Here is a 19,905-nt window from a genome sequence, read left to right as displayed (position 1 = left end):
ACATAACATGCCTGAGACCCTGAAACTAGAAGTAGCATTAACTAACAGCGAAGCAGTGAAAAGGAGGGTGATGGCTGGTTCCATGTACTACTGGCTGTTTAAGAGAAATAAACAGTAAAGGTAAGCATATGATTCTCTTTGTAATGCTTTTTGAATGACTTGGTGATGAGCCTCTATGAAATCGTGAAATATGCTGGCAATCTCAAGCGCTCTGTGGGCATGATTTGCACGCGTGTAATTAAAAAAAAAAAATCACAACTGATTGTGTCCCCCCCCAAACTTGTCATCAGATCTGCACCCATGGCTGCAACCTCCAATTTGATACGTGTCCCCCAACCCCCTGGATAAAATAATATATGTAGGCCCTGTGTTGTCACCCATTAGTTTGTGAACTCCCATTTTGATGCCTGAAGTGAACATATTTGGGCGAGTTGGTTGAGCTAACAGTGATACTAGCTGCTAGCTTGGTTAGCGCAGTGCATTTACAGCTATGATTAACAGTAATAATGCTAATGCTGATTTTTGCTAGCAAAAAAACAGGCTTAAATCCATTAAAAATAAATGCACTTACAGGAAAAACGGAACAACTGACTCCTTAGAGAGACGTTACAATTAACTTTTCTGACCTGAAAACACACTGAAATAGTGACAGCTACAGCTATACACTGTGACTGGAGTTTTTCCACGGTTACGTTACCAAACCAACGTTATTGTGGCAGTGACTTGCCAACGGATGGTACTGACCTGTTACTCAAAGCGGCCACACCCTTAATTTTGTATAACTTAAAGCCTTAACAACATTTAAACAGGTGAGTTATATAGAAGTAACTCCTCATACAGTTGTCATAAACGACAAAATGGACCAAAACTACTTTAAAGCTCATATATAATTGTTCTCTGACTCTGTTGAGAAGTCAAGATGTGATCAAATAAAGTTCATATATTTGTGATGTGAAAGTGGTTCTGCTGATATACTATAATTGTTGATGGAGTCCACTCCACCTGGTGATCAGACAGCTGGTGTGCGTCTGCTGATCCTCCCCGACTGACGAGGTGTGACTGCTGTGTTTACCAGAGGTGGATTTGTTAACTCTACCACTTTCATACATCCTGGTCACATGATTTCCAGTCTCCATGCACACATACACACACACACACGCAGATCAGGTACTTAGATCTGCTGCTTCTGTATCTCCGTGTTCCTCCATGTGTGATGGGCAGCTGATGAATGCTATTTTATTGTTAAAGGGACAGTTCACCCCAAAATCAGAACATTTTTCCTCTCACTTGGAGGCTTTTTATCTGTTTTGGTGAGTTGCTGACTGTTAAAGATACCAGCCATGTCTGACTGCTGATATTAATACAATACAATGAATACTAGTACTTCTACCAACAGTATCCAGATTACTACTAATACTGCTTTATGGGAGCTGTTTCTGGAGACACTCTTGAACTCACCAGCAGCTATTCAAATGAATAAGGAGCTGGCCATGCATCAGTCACATATTCCCTCTGTTTTACAACTTCATCCTCTGAACAAACAGTTCATCCACCAATCACTATGTCAGGCTGTTACTTCATCTTAACGTCTAACTCTGTCTGAGCCAACACATGCACACAGGATGCAGCAGAGCGTGTCCAGCTGACTGAACTGATGAGTGACACTGATCTCTGACTGCAGCCATGGATCCCAAACTAAGGTAGGGGGACCACTTGAATCAACAGGCTAACTTTATGTTTTACTGTGCTTGGATTTTTAACATTCGGCTAATCTGAACTTAATCTATGTAAAGTCTGTGTAGTTTAGTTTCCATGGTCCAGAGAGAAAGAGAAAGGATCTTCCAAAGGTTTAAAGATTGCCGTAAACCTTAAGTCCTATGTATTTTTAGGGACTTCTTGTTTTGTCTAACAGCAACACACGCACCTGTGAGGGTTGTGTTCAGACCGTGTCCTCTTCGTTCGCTTCAGTGACACCACTGTTGGCACAGCAGAAGCTCTGGAAAATGCAGGATTATCTAGCAAAACAACTGGCTCAACTTTGGGTGATTAATGTTAAGTACCTTAAAGTTGTGCTGCTGAGTTTTGCATCCCTGCATGGGAGGACGTAAAGTCCTTTCCGTATCTTTGTAGTCCTTATGTATCTGAATCTTTGTAGTAATACATATGTTTTGTATATATCAGCCTTTCTGGTTTATGCCTAGAGCGTAACTTGTTTTTCCTCATATTATATTCCCTGGGAAATAAGACGTAGTTTGGTTGTTTCCTAGGATTAAACCCTAGTCTCCAAAGGTCCTTGAAACCCTTATACATTTGTAAATTTGCAGGAAAAAAATCAAGGCTTTGACAGTTTTTGAAAATAGACATAAATTAACATGGGTCTTAGAAAGTGCCTGAATTCATATCTTTTGTGCAATGAAAGAAATTGAAGTTATTTAGATTTTTGGGGGGATTTTTTATTTATTTATTTATTTATTCATTTATTTATTTTTTGCCTTTATTAGATAGGACAGTGAAAGGGGGGATGACATGCTGCAAAGGGGCAGCAGGCTGGAACTGAGCCTGCAGCTGCTGCTGCAAGAGCGTTACCTTCGTATATGGGATACCCGCTCTCCCCACTAAGCCACTGGACGCCCAGATATTATTTTAAAGTTAATGTTAACATAGGCTACGTGCCGCTGTCTGTGTGTGTGTCTCCCACAGTTGCTGCATTGTTGTTAAATTGTCTGTAAGCTTCTGTAAAGCTTCTGATTTCTCATTATGAAAATTCTCAGTGTTGTAACAGTAATTAGCCCAACTCACTCACACTCACCAAAATAAATGTTGGCAAGTACGTTTCTGCACATGACGGATATGTCACATTTGTGCGTTATAGTCCGACACATTGAAACTGAACCTTTCTTTATGTTTCAACATTGCTGTGGTAAATGTGTGGTTATCTTTAGCCACAAAACCCAATTAGAAGATCATTATTTGGCTCAGAATACCTGGTTTAGATGCAGTTGTCCCCACAGGAAGCTGAGTTATGTCAGTATTAACCAGCTGGTTTTATTCTGACTGTCTCCAACAGTGGTCTCCGTTGGTCTGCATCTTGGCAGGCATCTCACCCAGGTATCATATCATCCACCTTCACCTCCACCTCCTGATGATGTCTGCTCACTTTAGAAACGTTGATATGATACAAAGAAACGTACAGTTGTAATTTATTTGTGGTTTGCAGAAACCTACAATGCCAACATTTCTTCTGGTGACGGGGCTGAATTAACCTTGATCTATGTTTAAACTGAGTCACGTCAGGTCTTTGATTTTGAGGGAACTGGGCCTGGATTGTCATTGAAAAGGCCTTGAATATGATGTTTAAGAAGGTGTGGGAACCCTGACTGTATAATGAAATGGTCACATTAGACTGAAGATAAAATGGCTGCCACCATGGGTGCTTTCCAGAGTTGTAAAACCATCAGTGAACAGCTGTGCAGTATTTTAGCATCTGATACCGATGACGTGCCAATATTATCGTGCAGCTCTACAGATACTAGACACAAATTATTATTCAAAAGCAAAGTATTTTTATATGTCTTGAAGCATCTGTTTACATTTTTCTGGTAAGCAACATCTGGTGGGTGGATACCGCCTATTGTCAGGGCAAATACAGTGATAGTGAAGTGACTGTTCTGCAACCACAAACAACGTAGGGAGGATGTTTGTGGCAGCTAATGTGTTGCCATTTTGAGGAGTTGTCATTGTTACAGCAACAGCTGTGGCATTACTACGGATGAGTACACATTATTAATTAATGCAGGTTAATTGGTGACTGTTAATTGTCCGTAGGTGTGAATGTGAGTGTGAATGGTTGTCTGTCTCTATGTGTCAGCCCTGTGATAGTCTGGTGACCTGTCCAGAGTGTACCCTGCCTCTCACCCAGTGTCAGCTGGGATAGACTCCAGCACACCTGCAACTCCTAACAGGATAAGCTGTTACAGACGGAGAATGAATGAATGACTGCTTGTTAACAGTAAAATAACCACTACTTTACGCTTAATAAACTTTCAGTTTACCATTTGCAGGTATAATATGCAAGTGGCTGCTAGATTTGAAAACGCTGCTGAGTCGAAACCCTCTCATGAGAACATTGTTGCGTGAGCAGCGTTAGTAAACAGTGATACTCTCTGAGATGTGTGAATAGCTCCTAAATGGAGCGAGAAGGGCAGGTCCCTTTACCTAAACCACAAACTAACCCAACACTGTAAAGAAAATGAGCTGCTGGAACCACAGCAAGTTAAACACGGGGCGAGATAGGATCAAAATATTTTCTTTAGCTCGAGGAGGAAGGAGCTGAGCTGGACGGTCAGGTTTGAGGGACACGTAAGGCTGGATCAAGTGAATGATTTGGGCATGAGGAGAGGGTGCTGGTTTTTCCGTGAGGACGAGTTGAGGGATGTTTCCATAAGTCTTTATTTACAGTGCTGTCATGTCAGATGATGAAAGGCTGAAAAGTTGTGAGCAAATAATGTTGACCAGAAAGCTGACAGGATAATTCTGTACTGTAAACTAACCAGGGCCACTCAGGTGATGAATGTACATTGTATGACTCAGCTTTGTCCAAGAGAGGGATGATGTCTTATATCTTATGCCTTATGTCTTGAGAGGAGGGAGATGAGGAGGCAACAAATCCTTTGACAACCTTCAGCATTCAGAGCGCAGGAAAGCAACCAGATGTTTGTTGGAAGTTAGTTTTTAGATGTAAACTGAGGAACTTGTTCATAAAAAAACAAGAAGACTTCTCTGGACTTCAGCATGATGAATCCCTCAGACAGTCCTGCAACACAGCGCCGGTGAGCAGTTGCACTTTAAAGGATTTCTGAACATTTTGCTGCATCTGAATTTTTCTAAATATTCTTAAGGGGAGTCTACTGTCGGAGTAGTGGAAAGAAAACATCCGAAATATACATGGGCAGGTTTTTGTTCTGGAAATTTATACAAAGAATTAACTAGATAATGCCTCATTTACATATTTAAACATAACAATTCAGAAAATTCCTATACAAAAATAATCATTTTAATGTAAGTAATCTACTTTGAGATTTCCTGGTGATATGTAATCCATATCCAGTTTTATTTATATCTATACTCTGGAGGTTTTTACAGGGGGATTTGTTCAAATATCATTCATAGCCTGCTTCAGAGAAAGTTTTATTCCCGAAAACATGGTGCCAATTTATTTTTTTAATGGCTGTTGACAGTATTTTCTGATTCACGGAGTTCCCTCTTTAAAAAACCTCTTACCCAAATATGTCGAAAAAAAAAATAAGACAAGAATTTTGAAGGGGGTTGTATTTATGCAGTGATTTAAAAAAAAAAAAGTGATATCCAAAATTCACTTTGTAAAACCTTTGACTCTCAACAAAATAAAACAAGAATTTTAAACCTGGTTTCATCCAGTGTTCAGATTTCTGTTTTTAAAATGTATGCAAATTGGAACAAATTTAGTTAGATAATGTCTTTTTGCATATTTAAACATCACATTTCAGAAATCCTGTAACACAAAAAAATAATTGTCTTAATCTAAGTAATCAGCCAGGGAAGTTTCATGGTAATATCTATGAGTTTAAAATTTAACCCCATTCACCTGAAGTGTCCCCTTATCTTTTATGTTTAATAAGATTTCAGATAAGGATCTTTTTTTCCCTGTTCTGGAAACTGGTGGTGGAGGAGCATTAACACTGAGTGGAAAAAAAGAGCTTTTGTCATCACTCAAAAGGAAAATATCAGCATTATTCCAATTAAGATATCATTGGAATAAGGTCAGAAAAAATACCTAGAAAAAAATACCACATTTCAGGTGTAAAATAAAATCTAGGTTGCAGATTTTATGCAAGCAGCATAAATTATGTTTTGTAAATGGTACGACTCATATGTTACATGACTGGGGAAGTTAGCCGAAAACTTTTGCACTAGTGAGTAGGGCTGGTAATTGGTACTCAATACCTGCAAGTATCGATGGAAATGACCCAGTACAAAGTCTTATCGAAGCTTTTCCAGTCCTGCCTCAATCCTTTATGTACCCAGATCTCAAAAAAGCTCACAGCCAATCACCACAAGCAATCTGTAATTTGATGCGACGTGTGATTGGCTGATTGCTGCTGCAGCCACATCCTATACAGCAGTGACACTCAACTTACAGCCCACGGGCCAAATCTGGTCCCGGATAGGGTGCTGAGTGAGCCCCCAACCATTTTCTAGTTCACAATGGAAATAACTGATTCAAAATGGGAATGTTTTCTGTACTGTTAATACACGTAAGCTGCCAGAGTGCATAAAAAAGCATCAAAATGGAGCTTGTTTATAAAAAAAAGTGCCAGTGGAAGATCTCTTGAACCCAAGAGAAACACCCCTGCCTACATGTGTGAGGCTGCTGTGACTGGCAACTGACAAAACAGAATCTTGATTTATATTTGATTAGTGATGCCAGTTTGAGGCAGCGCAGTGGTTAACACTGTCGCCTCAAAGCAAAAGGATTCCTGGTTTGAACCCAGGGTGGGGGAGCCCTTCTGTGTGGAGTTTGCCTGTTCTGCCTGTGTCAGCGTGGGTTTCCTCCAGGTGCTCCAGCTTCCTCCCACAGTCCAAAGACATGCAGGTTAATTGGTGACTCTAAATTGTCCATAGGTATGAATGTGAGTGTGAATGGTTGTCTGTCTCTATGTGTCAGCTTTGTGATAGTCTGGTGACCTGTCCAGGGTGAACCCTGCCTCTCACCCAGTGTCAGCTGGGATAGACTCCAGCATACTGCGACCCCCAACATGATAAGCAGTCATGGAAAATGAATGAATGAATGCCTAGTTTTACAGTTTGACCACAGTTCACGAGCAGTGATTGACATGATTGACAGCTACACTAGCAAGTCCTCGGCTCTAATTGGTTATTTTTGGTGTGCCACAGTCTGATTTTAGCGACGGCCATTAGAACCAGTAGTAGGGACACAATTTTTTTCACAGACTGTCTGTCTCATGTACTTCTGTAGGAATATAGTGACAGTTTCAGCAAATATGACACAAACTTATTTTAATAAACGTTACCAACTGTAGTTTTAAGGAAGGAAAAAAAGGGCTGGCTAAGGGAGACAACAAGTTTAATTCCCATTTCCAAACAGGTTACAGTTCGTGAAAAAAGACCTGGAAAAGCGTATGAAAACCTCTTCACACACTTTTAAGCGAGATTTATACCTCTGCATAGGCTTTACGCTGACCATACCCTACGCTGTAGCCTTCTGTAAACTGAAACCATTTCCCTCAGTGGAAACATTATTTACTTTAATTTCACAGATAAGAAACAATAAATTGTGAAGACAATAAAGCCTCCGCAGAAATAGCATTTTAAGTTGTGTGTGTGATTTATCCTGGCTTCATATGAGCAGAGGAGATCTACTCTAGCTGCTAGGCTAATTTATACAATGTAAAATGCCATAAGCTTGTGCTAATAACATTAGCATGTTGTATTTGTGGGGAAAATGTGTCCAGATAAAGACAAGTGTTTGTCTGTGAATCCTAGGAGTTATAGTGAAGCTAATTTGTGTACTTGTGTTTGAAATTGTCGCTATTAAGCCATGTTTAATGTGTGTTTAATGTGTGTTTTGAATCAACTAAACTTTACAGCACTTCACAGAAACCCCACGGCCGATAAGTGTTTTGGAGGTGTACCTGCAGAGTGACACAGACACACCACCGCACAAGTACAAATGCTCACAGTGGCGTAGGCTACAGTGTAGGGTCTGCCCTCATCAGTTTTAATCTTACATTTCAATCTGTCTATGGCTCTTTGTCTGACATGTTTTATGTATTGATATGCAGAGTAAGCCAAAGCTATTTTAGGGACATAGAGTGATGAGAAAGTGAACACAATAGGGACGTTAATGTGTGTTGAACTGGAGAGCGTATGGGACCCCAGGGACAAAGATAAACTCCTGTTATGAAGGTAATTTGTAGCAGAGGAGGTTAAAAATAAGATCTGACTGACAGAAAGTTCTCTCCCTCTTCCTTGAGCAGAAAGGCCAAGTTGATGTTTGGCCTGAAAAAGAAGAAGAAGAAAGTCAACACAGACCTGGTCCTGGCAAACAAGGGAGCTCTGGGTAAGGCCTGGAAAACAAACACACATACACGCACACACAACACTCACACACACACAGCCTCACAATCTTGGTTGTATTTATAGTGTACAATAGAGTAATTCTACCTGTCATATCACTGTGGGTGAGACTAACCCTTGTCAAACAGTCACATGTTGAATTCTGCTGTAACAGTAATTATGGGTCATTTCGGTTTCTGAGGACACAAAGCGTCATTCATCACAGGATGTAATTGGCCCTGTTTAACCAGTGTGCTAATAAACGTCCTCTGAAATGATTTTAACATGGTCATTATCTTCTGTGGTTTCAAATGTGTCTGCGTTAAACGGGATGTGGGAGCGGGATCAGTCAGTGTGAATGAATCTGACATGAACATCTGCATAGTGTTGAATATTCCAAAGTCATTTCAGAGCCACAACTACACACCAAAACTCTCTCTCCCTCTTGAGTTATGTCACTTCTGTTGCTAGTTAGCTTAAAAGATGGCTGACGACCAAGAGCTCACACTGTTTGCCAAGATTTGTAAGCATGCACAGCACAACCTCACTGACCTTTGCCACTGATACGTAGCTCACAGTAAGTGCAGTGTAGACCATACACATCAGGTTTTCTGGCTAAAAGAAGTTGTGCAAAATAAAGGTCAGTGTGTGTCTCTGTAGACAGTGAGGCTGAGGTGCCCCCTGAAGAGTCTCAACTGCTGGAGGGAGAAAACACTGAGGACCAACCAGAAACCTCTGAAGTCAGAACCAGAATCAGACCAAACAACAAGAGGTATAAAGTATTCACACTACATAACTTTTATATACAGTGTTTAGGAGCAGATACTGAAAAGTGAAAGTAATATAGTTAGAATTCACCCCGAAATTACTATTTGTAGTGGTGCATTTGATGTCATACATTAAAAACAAAATGCCTTGTTGATGCTCGAACACATCAGAAATTATTGTCAACCTTCCTAAAGTAGATATGAAGTTTGGAACGGCGGATCCTGTCACCTGTGTGTCCAGCTTTTGTTCATCTTTGTGCTTCATTAATTCAGTGTTGTGTGTGTTTGTGGTTGACTGTGTTGTGCTGATCAGTCTGGATGACACTTTACTGTGTCCTGATCATGAGTGACTGTGATAGGCACTTATTTCCAACACAATCACCAGAATAAATGTTGGCATTGTGTGTTTCTGCAAACCACGGATACGTTACATTTGTGTGTCATTATTCAGCTGATATTGGGGGTTGAGCTGAATACTCAGATGAAACGAGTATCCGGTAAAGATAATGTCCTTGTGAGGAGTACGAATGTCATACAAGCAAAATGTGTAATTATCTGTACTTGTGATAAAGGAAAATCGTGATTTGGGTAGCTATGTTTAATCTGTTACTCTTGTCTCATAGGTAATAAATATCTAGAAATATCTATATAAATAATATATGTACATTTCAGGCTTAAAATAACAACTTTTGATTAGGCCCAACCCACTTTCTATTTAAATCCCACCCACTTCTGGCATAAACTCCACCCAGTCTGAGTACGGATACAGATAATTTAGTTGGTTGAATAGATACAGACAGAGATACAGATAATGCTGTACTCGCTAAGCCCTAGTGGATACATTAAAACTTTGTTTCTTAACTTTTCAACCCCACTGTATGTAACGTAGTTATGTTTAGGCTAGTCTCGCCACCAGACAATCAGAGATCTCCGCCTTCTGATAGTCTGGGGACACTCCTTTCTAAAGTGTGTTTAACACACTGGAGAAAACGGCCGGCAACAAAGCAACGCCTCTTGCATTTTTGAAAAGGACACGCCCTCCCGGAAATGTGCGCTCCCCTTTTCTCGTCCGCAAGGACACAAACACACAGAGAGCTTGAAAATGGATGCCGAGAGATTTAACTCCGTTTTATCAAACGTGTGCTCAGTCCACAAGATTGTGGAAATTAAGTACTTACAGCAACTGTTTAAAACTTTTAACGCAGTCGGACTATGTTTACGAGCACAAGAGTTCAGCGAGCCACCGAAGGACCGCCTTGCGGATTTACTATTGGTTCTGCAACGTAGGGAGTTTTTTTAAACTTTGAAGTTGTATCCGCCCATCTAAACACAAAACCAGGGAGAAAGACATCAGTCTTTAGTTAAGCAAAGCGTTCAAAGACTGACTTGTGAGTCTATGTTTAGGCACAAAAATCACTTGTTAATGGTCAGGAAAAGATCATGTTTTAACCGCTGAAATACTCACATTTTGTGACGCCTTCCTGGCAGGAAAGGTAGCAATGTTCTGGTAGAAACTATTTGCTTTTTGTGGCACTGTCCCTGCTGGAAAGCAGCAATGTCTTAGTAAAAACACTTGCTTTTTGTAGTACTATCCTGGCAGCAGTGGCATAAGGTAATTATGATGGGCCCCAGTGCATGCTATTATGACGGGCTCTAGTGTGTGCTATCGTGGACATATTATCTCGTCACATGATCAGAGACTTGACATTGGATAACATCAGCATACATATTAGTCAGCAATTATCATTACATGTCTGTATATCACAAAAAATACCAAAGAAAATGAGAAATTATCATTTTAACAATTGTAATAGTTTATTATAGTTTATTTGGAATAAGCATATCATTTAGATAGATGCTATTTGACTATTTTACAAAAAAAAAACATGATGGAGATGGAGTTGCCTTTTTCATGGGGATATATAGCAAATGGCATAGAGATGCACTGATCCAGCTTTTTCAGTTTCAATACCGATCCTGATGCTGTGGCTTTGAGTATCAGCCGATACCCGATACCAATCCGATACCATGGTTGACCTAAAAAGCTATATACCTTTACATGTAGAACAGAAAAGACTAGAGGCATCGATGGCTGTGTAGGCATTGATGACTACACAGTTCTTTCCTAAGATAAAATGAAACAAGATGAAACAGATTAATGCAATGATGAACTATTTATTGTTAACAAAAATAAACAATTGTGCAACAGCAGTTGAAATGATGTGAAATACCTCCACACAGCAGATTCTCTCTTTCGCTCCATGACATATGACATAGCTCGCGTCGCAATAGATTTAAAGGGAAAGGATCGCCTCAGGTATAGGTTGCATTTTCTGATACCCGATCCATCTATTTTGATGATATCGGGGCCGATATTCAAAACACAAGCGCTTTTTGTAGCAGTATCCACAACACAGCAACAGATCACTAAAAAAATATCCACGTATGGTGGCTAAAAAGTCAGTTCTGTTGTATGTTGATCTCAAACAGTGGTCTGCTGCTTGGCAAGCATCTCGCCTGAGTATCACACCATCTGACATTCCCTCCACCTCACGATGACAAAGTCAGCTTGTATACTATGTCACTTTAGAAACTCTGATATGATACATATGAAGCATACAATTGCAATACATGTTTCGCAGGAACGTACAATGCCAACATTTGCTTCTGGCGACTGGGCTGACACCTCTGTATCACTCTGTTAGTATTTAGATTGAGACACTGACCTGTACACTGAAACTTCCACAGGGTCAAACTGAAAACTCTCATCCAGAAGAGTGAAGGGAAACCACAGAGTTTTCAGGTAACGACACACAGAACACACAGTTATGGACAATATTTGGGTTAAATGTAATTAAGACAAAATCAGAAAAAGATAATGATGCAAAAGGTTGATGAAAGAAATTCAGTTTGAAATATGAAGGAAAATATACACAATATTAAGAAGACAATACAACAGACAACAGAAAGGATGTGCTTTACAGTGTGAGATATATTATATATAAATATGTGTAATAAACAGGATGCTGTTAGGCCTAAATCGGAATAAATGTGCTGTAGTGTATAACTGTTTATCTGACCCGCAGATTGCCATTAACATCACTGAGGCCCGGCAACTGGTGGGAGAAAACATCGACCCCAGTGTGGTGATTGAGATCGGCGATGAGAAGAAACAGACGTCAGTCAAAGAAGGGACCAACGCTCCCTTTTACAATGAGGTGAGAATAAATTAGGGCAATCTGAAAAACCCACTGGTATTACTCATCTGAGAGACCCAGTTTAAAAGAACCTGTGTCTCAGTCTAACTGTCCCCTTCTCTTCTGTCCGTCAGTATTTCGTGTTCGACTTCTTTGCCCACAAAGAGATATTCTTCGACAAAGTCATCAAGCTGACAGTGAGTAAATATAAATGCAGAAAGCTTGATTATACTTGTTTAGAAATCACTAGGTGCACTTTTCGGTTGCCAGATTTTTCAGTGGCCTATCAATTTCAAGTGTCTCTCCTCTGTGTATCTTTCTGTCTTCAGGTGATGCACTCTAAAATGCTGAGGAGTTTCTTTGTGGGGTCCTTTAAGCTGGATGTGTGGACAGTCTACAAACAGCCAGGTAGCTCATCTCTTTCTGAGGTTAACGGCAGCTGCATGTTGCCTTCAAAGTGATTGAACTCTCTGTCCCACCTAAAGGTCCCTCTACTGTCTCCGTCCTGTTCCTTCAGGTCACCAGTTCATCAATAAATGGGCAATGCTGACCAATCCTAGTGACATCAGCACTGGAGTCAAAGGTTACGTGAAGTGTGACATCAGCGTCTCGGCAAAAGGAGATGCCATGCAGCCAGGACAAAAAGCACAAGATGCTGAGGAGCAGATAGACAAGTATGATACTCGTCTATTTCTTACTGTTATCCTTTTGTTATTTAAGTAACATCCCACTTAAGGTCATGCTGTTGTAGCAAATATCAGCATGGCTGTGATTGGTCGTTCCTGTGACCTCATGCCTTCATTAATAACAGCTGTCAGAGGATACAGATGACCCCAGCCCAAGGCCAAGGGGGGCCCATGAAAATGTCAATGCTTGACCCTTAAATTGGATATAGTACAAGTACAACTACCTACTGACTTAAATCACAGACAGTTGTATATATTTACATGATAAATTAATGTAATTTTATCATTAAAACACATTTCAGTGTGCCATCTGATACTCCTCCCTATATGCAGACGATACTCTGCTATTTTTAAGATAACATTTGACCAATCATCCCTGTGCCTCTGGAAACACAAAAATGTTTTTTTGTGAATACTCAAAGTCCTCAGAGGACTCTGCTCTGGGTTAAAAAATATGTATGTGTTGCTGTGATGTCCTTTACCTCAGGAACCTGCTGATACCTGAAGGTTTTCCCTCTGAGCGACCGTGGGCTCGTTTCTGTGTGAAGGTGTATCGGGCTGAAGGCCTTCCTCGAAATAACTCCAGCATCATGGCCAATGTCACCAAAGCCTTCATAGGAGACAACACAGCACTCATAGACCCATATGTAGTCGTCAGCTTCTTTAAAAATATGGTAGGTTGGATATCAACTACTAGCAGATGTCACTTTAATTAACTGCTGATTTGTAAACTAATCCTGAAGCTGCTTTTAAGATCACAGCAGCTATTGTACAGGTTTCTTAACAGTTGTTGAATGATTGTTTGAAATTCAGCACATTGTTTCATGTAAATCCTCTTCTTACTTTTGCACTCAGGGTCGCACATCCACTCAGAGGTCCACAGCTGACCCCGTGTGGAACGAGCAGATCATCTTCCAAGAGATGTTTCCCCCTCTGTGTCAGAGACTGAAGATTCAGGTCTGAACCTCAGCAATATGTAGAGAAGGAAGGACTGGCTTTCTGCAAATTTGACTCCAGTTTGCAGAACTGAATTATACAAGTCTATTAGAGTATATGATACAACAATGACGCTGCGGTTACGTGCTCCTTGGATATTCCCATCCAGAGTTGAGAGGCTGATCTTCACACTCTGATGTGTTTATGACATAAATTGTATAAATAATGAATCTAACCACCGTGGTGTCACCCACTGGTCCATGAACTCCGGTTTTAAAGCCCCAAGTTTGGCATTTTAGTAACCATCTTGGATTTTTAGAGCCAGAAGGGTTTTTGGATGACAGGTTGGAGCTAACCCTAACGCTAGTTGCTACCTTGGTAAGCACAGTGCATTAACAGCTATGGTAAACTGTAATAATGCTAATGCTAATTTTCATTAGTGAAAAACAAGCTAGAAAACAATCGATTCAAAATGTACTTATCAGAAAAACTTAACATCAGTGACAGCGATTGGTTGTCTTTTAGGGGCTGAACAAGATGTTTTTAGGTGACCAAACGTTACAATGACCATTTCGCCATGGTTACCATACCTAACCAGTGTTGTTGCTGTGGTAGCGACTTGTCAACGGATGGCACACACCTGTCACTCAAAGCAGCCACGCCCTAATTATGTGTTGACTCTGGCTTCTCTCTCCTCACAGGTCTGGGATGAGGGAAGCATGAGCGATGTTGCCATAGGAACCCATTATTTTGACTTGAGGCGCATCTCCAACGAGCAGGACGGTGACAGAGGTGAGGAGAGATGAAGGGGGAGATGTGGGGTGGGAAGGTAAGAGAAAGGACAAATATGTGCAGGGGAGTGAGGAAGGAAGCAAGGAAAGACAGGAATAATATTCTAGATGGGAGGAGTCACTGCAGGAACTGATTCTGGTGACCACTGTTCATCTCTCTGCATCTTATTCTCTCTTTTTCCAGGGTTTTTACCAACTTTTGGTCCTGCTTGGATCAACCTGTACGGCTCTGCCCGAAACTATACATTAGGTGACGACACAGCAGAGCTTAATGAGGGCATTGGAGAGGGCGTGTCCTACAGGTCAGTGTTAAAATATAATAATTATTTTGACATTTTATTATAAAAAAAACTGAGAGTAATAATTGACCAAAGAAATATCCAATTCCTGCCTGTGTCAGGGGTCGGGTATACATGGAGCTGACAGTGGAGATCCTGTCTGGAGGGTCAGGTTCGGAGTCCAAACTCAGCAAAATGGTGAAGCCATTAAAGGATGCTAAAGCAGGAAAAGGCGGAGGGAAGGATGGTAAGACTCCTGCAGGAGGAGGAGCAGGAGCAGCAGCAGGAGGAGCTGCTGAAGATGACAAAGGAAAAGTTGTGGCGGAGGTCCTGCCTGTGGAATCTCCACCTGCGGTAGGAAGGGTTTTTTTTTTTTTAATAATGTCTTCAGTGTCTTCCTATAATGTAGAAAATTAATAATACCATGTGGTTGTGTCACACCAGGTGGTTATAAATACACCAATCAGCCATAACATTAAAACCACTGACAGGTGAGGGAAATAACATCAGTCATCTTGTTACAATGCAATGTTCTGCCGCAAAACTTTGGGTCCTGGCATTCATGTGGACGCCACTTGACACAGACTACCAACCAAAACATTGTTGCAGACCAAGTACACCCTCCCATGGCCAAAGAATAGTGAATAGTTTGTTTTTATGTTTGGGAAGTACTGAGTACACAACTGGATAAATGAGACTTGCATTATACTGCACGAGTTGTGTGAGAGTTTGTAAATCGATGTTTTGATACAGTTTTGCTGTTTGTAAATGTGCTCCCAATGACTTCAATTCATGAAAAACGTTTGCCTTTTTCATGCAAGAAAAACGAAGTTTTCGTCACAAATTCAGTGTAACACTGGGTGAGTATCTGATATACAGCTGGTAATTTTGAGGGAGAAGTATTTTTTTAAATTATGACACTGAAAGTCTATTTGACAAACAGATAAATGAATAATGGAGATGAATCTGTGTGCAGCTGAATCCAGACAACAACGAGAGCTTCCTGCTGTTTGGGGCGTTGTTTGAAGCCACCATGATTGACAGGAAGATCGGAGACAAGCCCATCAGCTTCGAGTTCTCCCTGGGTGAGTCGCCAGTTTGACTGTCCTCACCCTGTTCCTCCCTTCTGTTTTCAAGTGTTGCTCGTAAAGAGAATTGTGCATCTACTCATCAACAAAAGAGGCTCATGCTTATGACAGATTGAGATGTAATCATTAATGACGTCCACCTTGACTGAGCTGTAATGTTAGCTAGCGCTTGCTCATAACAAGGTCTGTGAATTATCTTGAGTAACTGGATCCTTTATATTGGAGAGGAGGCAGACGTTTCTACAACCGATATCTCCAACGCTTGGCCACTCAAGTCATCAAATAAATGTAGTGCAGTAAAAAGTACTATATTTGCCCCAGAACTGTAGTGGAGCAGAAATACAGTAAAGTACAAGACCCTCAAAACTGTACTTAAGTACATTACTTGTGTAAAGATATTTAGTTACTTTCCACTATCGCTGGTGATTCATAAAGAAACCCTCCTCTTCTTTGGTTTCCTCCCTCAGGTAACTATGGTAATGTCTTGGAGCAGCAGCCCACCGTCCCAGCCCCCAGTCCTGCTGCCAGAAGGCGAAAAGCATTGGAAGTCCCAGACAGCAGTGACCTGTTTTCCTCCTCTTCTCTCAGCTCCTCGCCCACCTCCCCGTCCTCCCCTCTCCTACCCAGAGAGGCTCCAGAGTTCCCCTCGACCTCTAAGTCCACCACACCCCCGCTAAAACCACTCATCGTCGAAGGAAACAAGTTGAGTCGCTTTGTTGTTTGACTTTTGACGCTCTGTTGAACCTTAAGAAGATATTTTTCTGTTTGTGTGTACTTCTGCATGATGTAGATTTTATTGCAGCTGTATTTTGCACTACAGCTAACTGGCAGGAAAACAGGGCCTTAAAGCAAGGCTGTGTAACTTTTGCAGGAATGTGGCTAATGTGGCTCCCAGAAGAGATTACAGCATAACGACACGTTGAATTACACCTCACAATCTTTGGAGTCACTTGCTTTGATGGCCACATTCTTGAGTGTGAAAGTACATTCTGGAAATTAGAAACAGTATTTTGACAGAAAAGTCTTAGCTCCAGATCCACTTACTTACTTTTTCAGCCATTTTCCACCACATCTCATTGTCTTCCCCGGCAGAGAAGCACTTTCCCGAGGTTTTAATCACTCTAGAAAAAATATGGTTGCAAGATCCAGACCTGGAGTTAAAGCTGGGGTAGGCAGAAATCTGCACAAGGCACAAAAACAGCAGAATTGGGAAATACAGCCTCCTCCTACAGCTCTCTCTTCTCTGTCCTAAGCCTCTCCCACCATACGACCACAGGCATATGCACAGGCCTCATACGGTAACCCAGTGTTTACCCTACATTGATTTATTTAAATCTGATTTAATTGTAGAGATCTTTTGCTGGTTTTGAGACCACAAATAAGACAAGAATTAGTTAGCTAGCCACCTCACGGTCCCTCTGCGTCACTCCTCGCCGCTGTGGACTGCTTCCCTAGGAGGAGAGCAGGTAGCAGCAGAGTCACAGACCTTCGATTGGTGGCTGTAATGGCTCTAATACAGCCAGTGCAAACACACCAGTGCCCGTTGTTCCAGTGGGCTGGTGGCCAGTGGCAGAGCTGGCTCTAACCTGTGTAACAGCAGCAACAGAAAGTTTGCTGATCTGGCAGAGAGTCAGGGCTGTCCCCCATAGCTGTTTGGGTTCTGGGTTGCTGCGGCTGCTGACTGGGGGTCTGTCTCCAGGGCTGCTCCCCACTCTCCTCTTGGCGAAGGGGTCAGCAGTGGTGGGAAATGAGGAAAAGGACAGACTGTGATTTGAGGCTCTAGCTAACATTAGCTACATAAACCTAAACTTGAAGCCACAGTTTTTGGCTCTTGTTAGATACATTTTCTGTCCATAAGTGAAACGCTTTGCCGATACGGAAAGGTGGCTTGTTTCGTTTATTGTCAGACTCTCTTTTAGACTCTTTATGAAAAGTCCGCCTTCCTATTCTGGATTGCTTTGTTGCGTAGATAGTTGTTGCCAATGCTGGAATAGCAACTTTTTCTATGAATTCTCCACCATTGAATCAGGCTTTCACTGAAGAGACGTGCATGTACTTCTGCATTTATAGAACAGCCAATAAGAACGACCTCTCTCTGAAATGACCAGTGATTGACCAAAGTCTCCTTTCACGGGCTAGATTTACTAAATCTCGAAAACAGAGCCAAGAGAAGGTGCAGATGTCTAGCGCTGAAGTACAATATGCTTAAAGTTTACTTCAGGGTTTTTGCCCAATAACGCCAAAATAAAACAACCAACCTTAGCTTTAAGATGATTTTTTTTAATTATTAAAGTCCCAATTAATAAATGGGACTAAATGACTGCTGCCTGAAAGTAAATCTAGATATTTAAAATGATCTTTTAGAAAAAGGAACATTTTTTAGCTTCACATTATGTTTGCTTTCATTGTTGTCGTTGCATAGATAACTGTGTTTGCATGTGTCTGTGTACTTTTAGGTACTACATGTATCTTCCTCTGGAGAAGCAGAAGCCGTGTATAAATGTGCTGACTCACTGGGAGAACAGAACGTACCGACTGTACAACTCGAACATGCTGGAGAATATAGCTGTTTTGTTTGTATGTACACAGCATCTCACAAACACATACACACACACACACACACACACACACGCACACACTCATGACATATCATTTTCACTAATCAGAATATCAACATGATCTGTTGTGAGCTGTTACCTCATGGGAATCTGAACTTCATGAACATTTTTCAATCTTGTCTTTTAGGAGGAGGGTGTGGCCAGTGCAGCAGAGCTACACAAGAAGTCAGATCCAGGGGCGGCGCGTCTGCTCATTATCGTCCTCAAAGAATTCTGTATGGACGCCAGGTATTCAGTCAGTCTAATCAGAGCACGATAAGACTGTTGTGTCTCACTACAGCAATGCTGGGAAAGTCTTAACAGCATTGCTTTATAGAAATTAAATAAACATGTCTGTCACTGTAAGTAATTTTTTATAGAAAAGTGTTTCATCATAGTCTGGCCAGTTAAAGGTGCATTTGAACAAAAAATGGTTTCAGGTGACAACAAGCTTCTCACTGCTCCATTATGACAAAGAATATATTTACATCACAGCCTACATTAAAATAGAAGTTGGTCCAGAACACAATTATTGTTCAGTCAGGAACACTTTAGTCAAAGAAAACTTCATTTACATTTGCAGTATTATATTTGGTGGTATGGCTCTGTTCTGGGGCCCCTCTGTCTTTCCTAGGCCTACACAGGGAGTCTCAGTCGGAGAAAACAAATCTCTCCGCCCTTCCACATGCCTACGTAGAAAGCCTTAAGACAGAGAGAGCAAACTTCCCTGCCCTTCCATGTTCTTACATGGAAAGCCCAAGGTGGAGAGAACACACCTCTCTGCCCTTCCATGCGCCTACATGGAAAGCCTAAGGCAGAAAGAGCACACCTCTCTGCCCTTCCACATGCAAATGAGGAAAGTCTGAGGCAGAGAGAGCACACCTCTCTGCCCTTCCATGCACCTCCATGGAAAGCTAAAGGCAGGGAGAGCAGCAGCAAAGACCCCCAGGAACAGATCAGAGCAGCATTAATGACAAATAGAAATGAAACTGATAAGTCAGACACAGCATGAAAAGGAGGAGCTGGGGTGGAGGCAGGTCGCAAAAAGGGTTGTAATTTACATTTAAAACACATGTCTGGTATAGAAGCAGTTGATTTGTGGTATTTTTGTAAGAAAAAAGCATGAATGAATATTGTTAGTTGTTCTTTCTATATTGCCATTCACAAGGTAAATCTCACACTTTTTATGTAGGCCTGTGTTACCTTAGTTTTGCATTTTCCTGCCCATGTTGTTCCTCATGCTTGGAATTACTATTTTCCTTTTCACTGCACACTTTGTCTCTGCTCATTAAACAAGGAAAAAAAGGCTCAGTAATCCAAACCTTTCACTTACTGCAGCCATTGTTCTCTAAGCAAAGAGTGTAAAACAGCTATTAATTATTGAACAGCAGTCTCTTATACAGTAGAGACAAAGCAAACCTTCCCATGTTTGCTCTTCATCACAAAGTGA

General features: G+C 41.2%; 1 protein-coding gene across 3 annotated transcripts in view; it reads left to right on the top strand.

Annotated features, from left to right (window-relative positions):
- The first annotated feature begins 1,309 nt into the window (after positions 1 to 1,309).
- The window catches only part of fer1l6 (fer-1 like family member 6), a 44,626-nt gene continuing 26,030 nt past the window's right edge, over positions 1,310 to 19,905 (top strand). For 2 of the 3 annotated variants that reach the window (XM_078174648.1, XM_078174647.1), the window contains exons 1-17: positions 4,699 to 4,829; positions 8,037 to 8,119; positions 8,776 to 8,887; positions 11,631 to 11,685; positions 11,969 to 12,100; positions 12,214 to 12,276; positions 12,409 to 12,487; positions 12,597 to 12,753; positions 13,253 to 13,439; positions 13,621 to 13,722; positions 14,403 to 14,493; positions 14,677 to 14,794; positions 14,893 to 15,124; positions 15,747 to 15,855; positions 16,326 to 16,560; positions 18,315 to 18,435; positions 18,604 to 18,704. In XM_078174648.1, coding sequence (XP_078030774.1) covers positions 4,792 to 4,829; positions 8,037 to 8,119; positions 8,776 to 8,887; positions 11,631 to 11,685; positions 11,969 to 12,100; positions 12,214 to 12,276; positions 12,409 to 12,487; positions 12,597 to 12,753; positions 13,253 to 13,439; positions 13,621 to 13,722; positions 14,403 to 14,493; positions 14,677 to 14,794; positions 14,893 to 15,124; positions 15,747 to 15,855; positions 16,326 to 16,560; positions 18,315 to 18,435; positions 18,604 to 18,704 — 2,015 coding nt within the window. In that variant the 5' untranslated portion in view covers positions 4,699 to 4,791. Of the gene's footprint in view, positions 1,701 to 4,698; positions 4,830 to 8,036; positions 8,120 to 8,775; positions 8,888 to 11,630; positions 11,686 to 11,968; positions 12,101 to 12,213; positions 12,277 to 12,408; positions 12,488 to 12,596; positions 12,754 to 13,252; positions 13,440 to 13,620; positions 13,723 to 14,402; positions 14,494 to 14,676; positions 14,795 to 14,892; positions 15,125 to 15,746; positions 15,856 to 16,325; positions 16,561 to 18,314; positions 18,436 to 18,603; positions 18,705 to 19,905 lie in introns of those variants that run through there. The other variant, XM_033617665.2, reaches the window with a different exon arrangement.

The sequence above is a fragment of the Epinephelus lanceolatus genome, chromosome 14 (assembly GCF_041903045.1).
Source record: "Epinephelus lanceolatus isolate andai-2023 chromosome 14, ASM4190304v1, whole genome shotgun sequence".
NCBI lineage: Eukaryota > Metazoa > Chordata > Actinopteri > Perciformes > Serranidae > Epinephelus > Epinephelus lanceolatus.
This window is presented reverse-complemented; position numbering and strand designations above follow the sequence as displayed.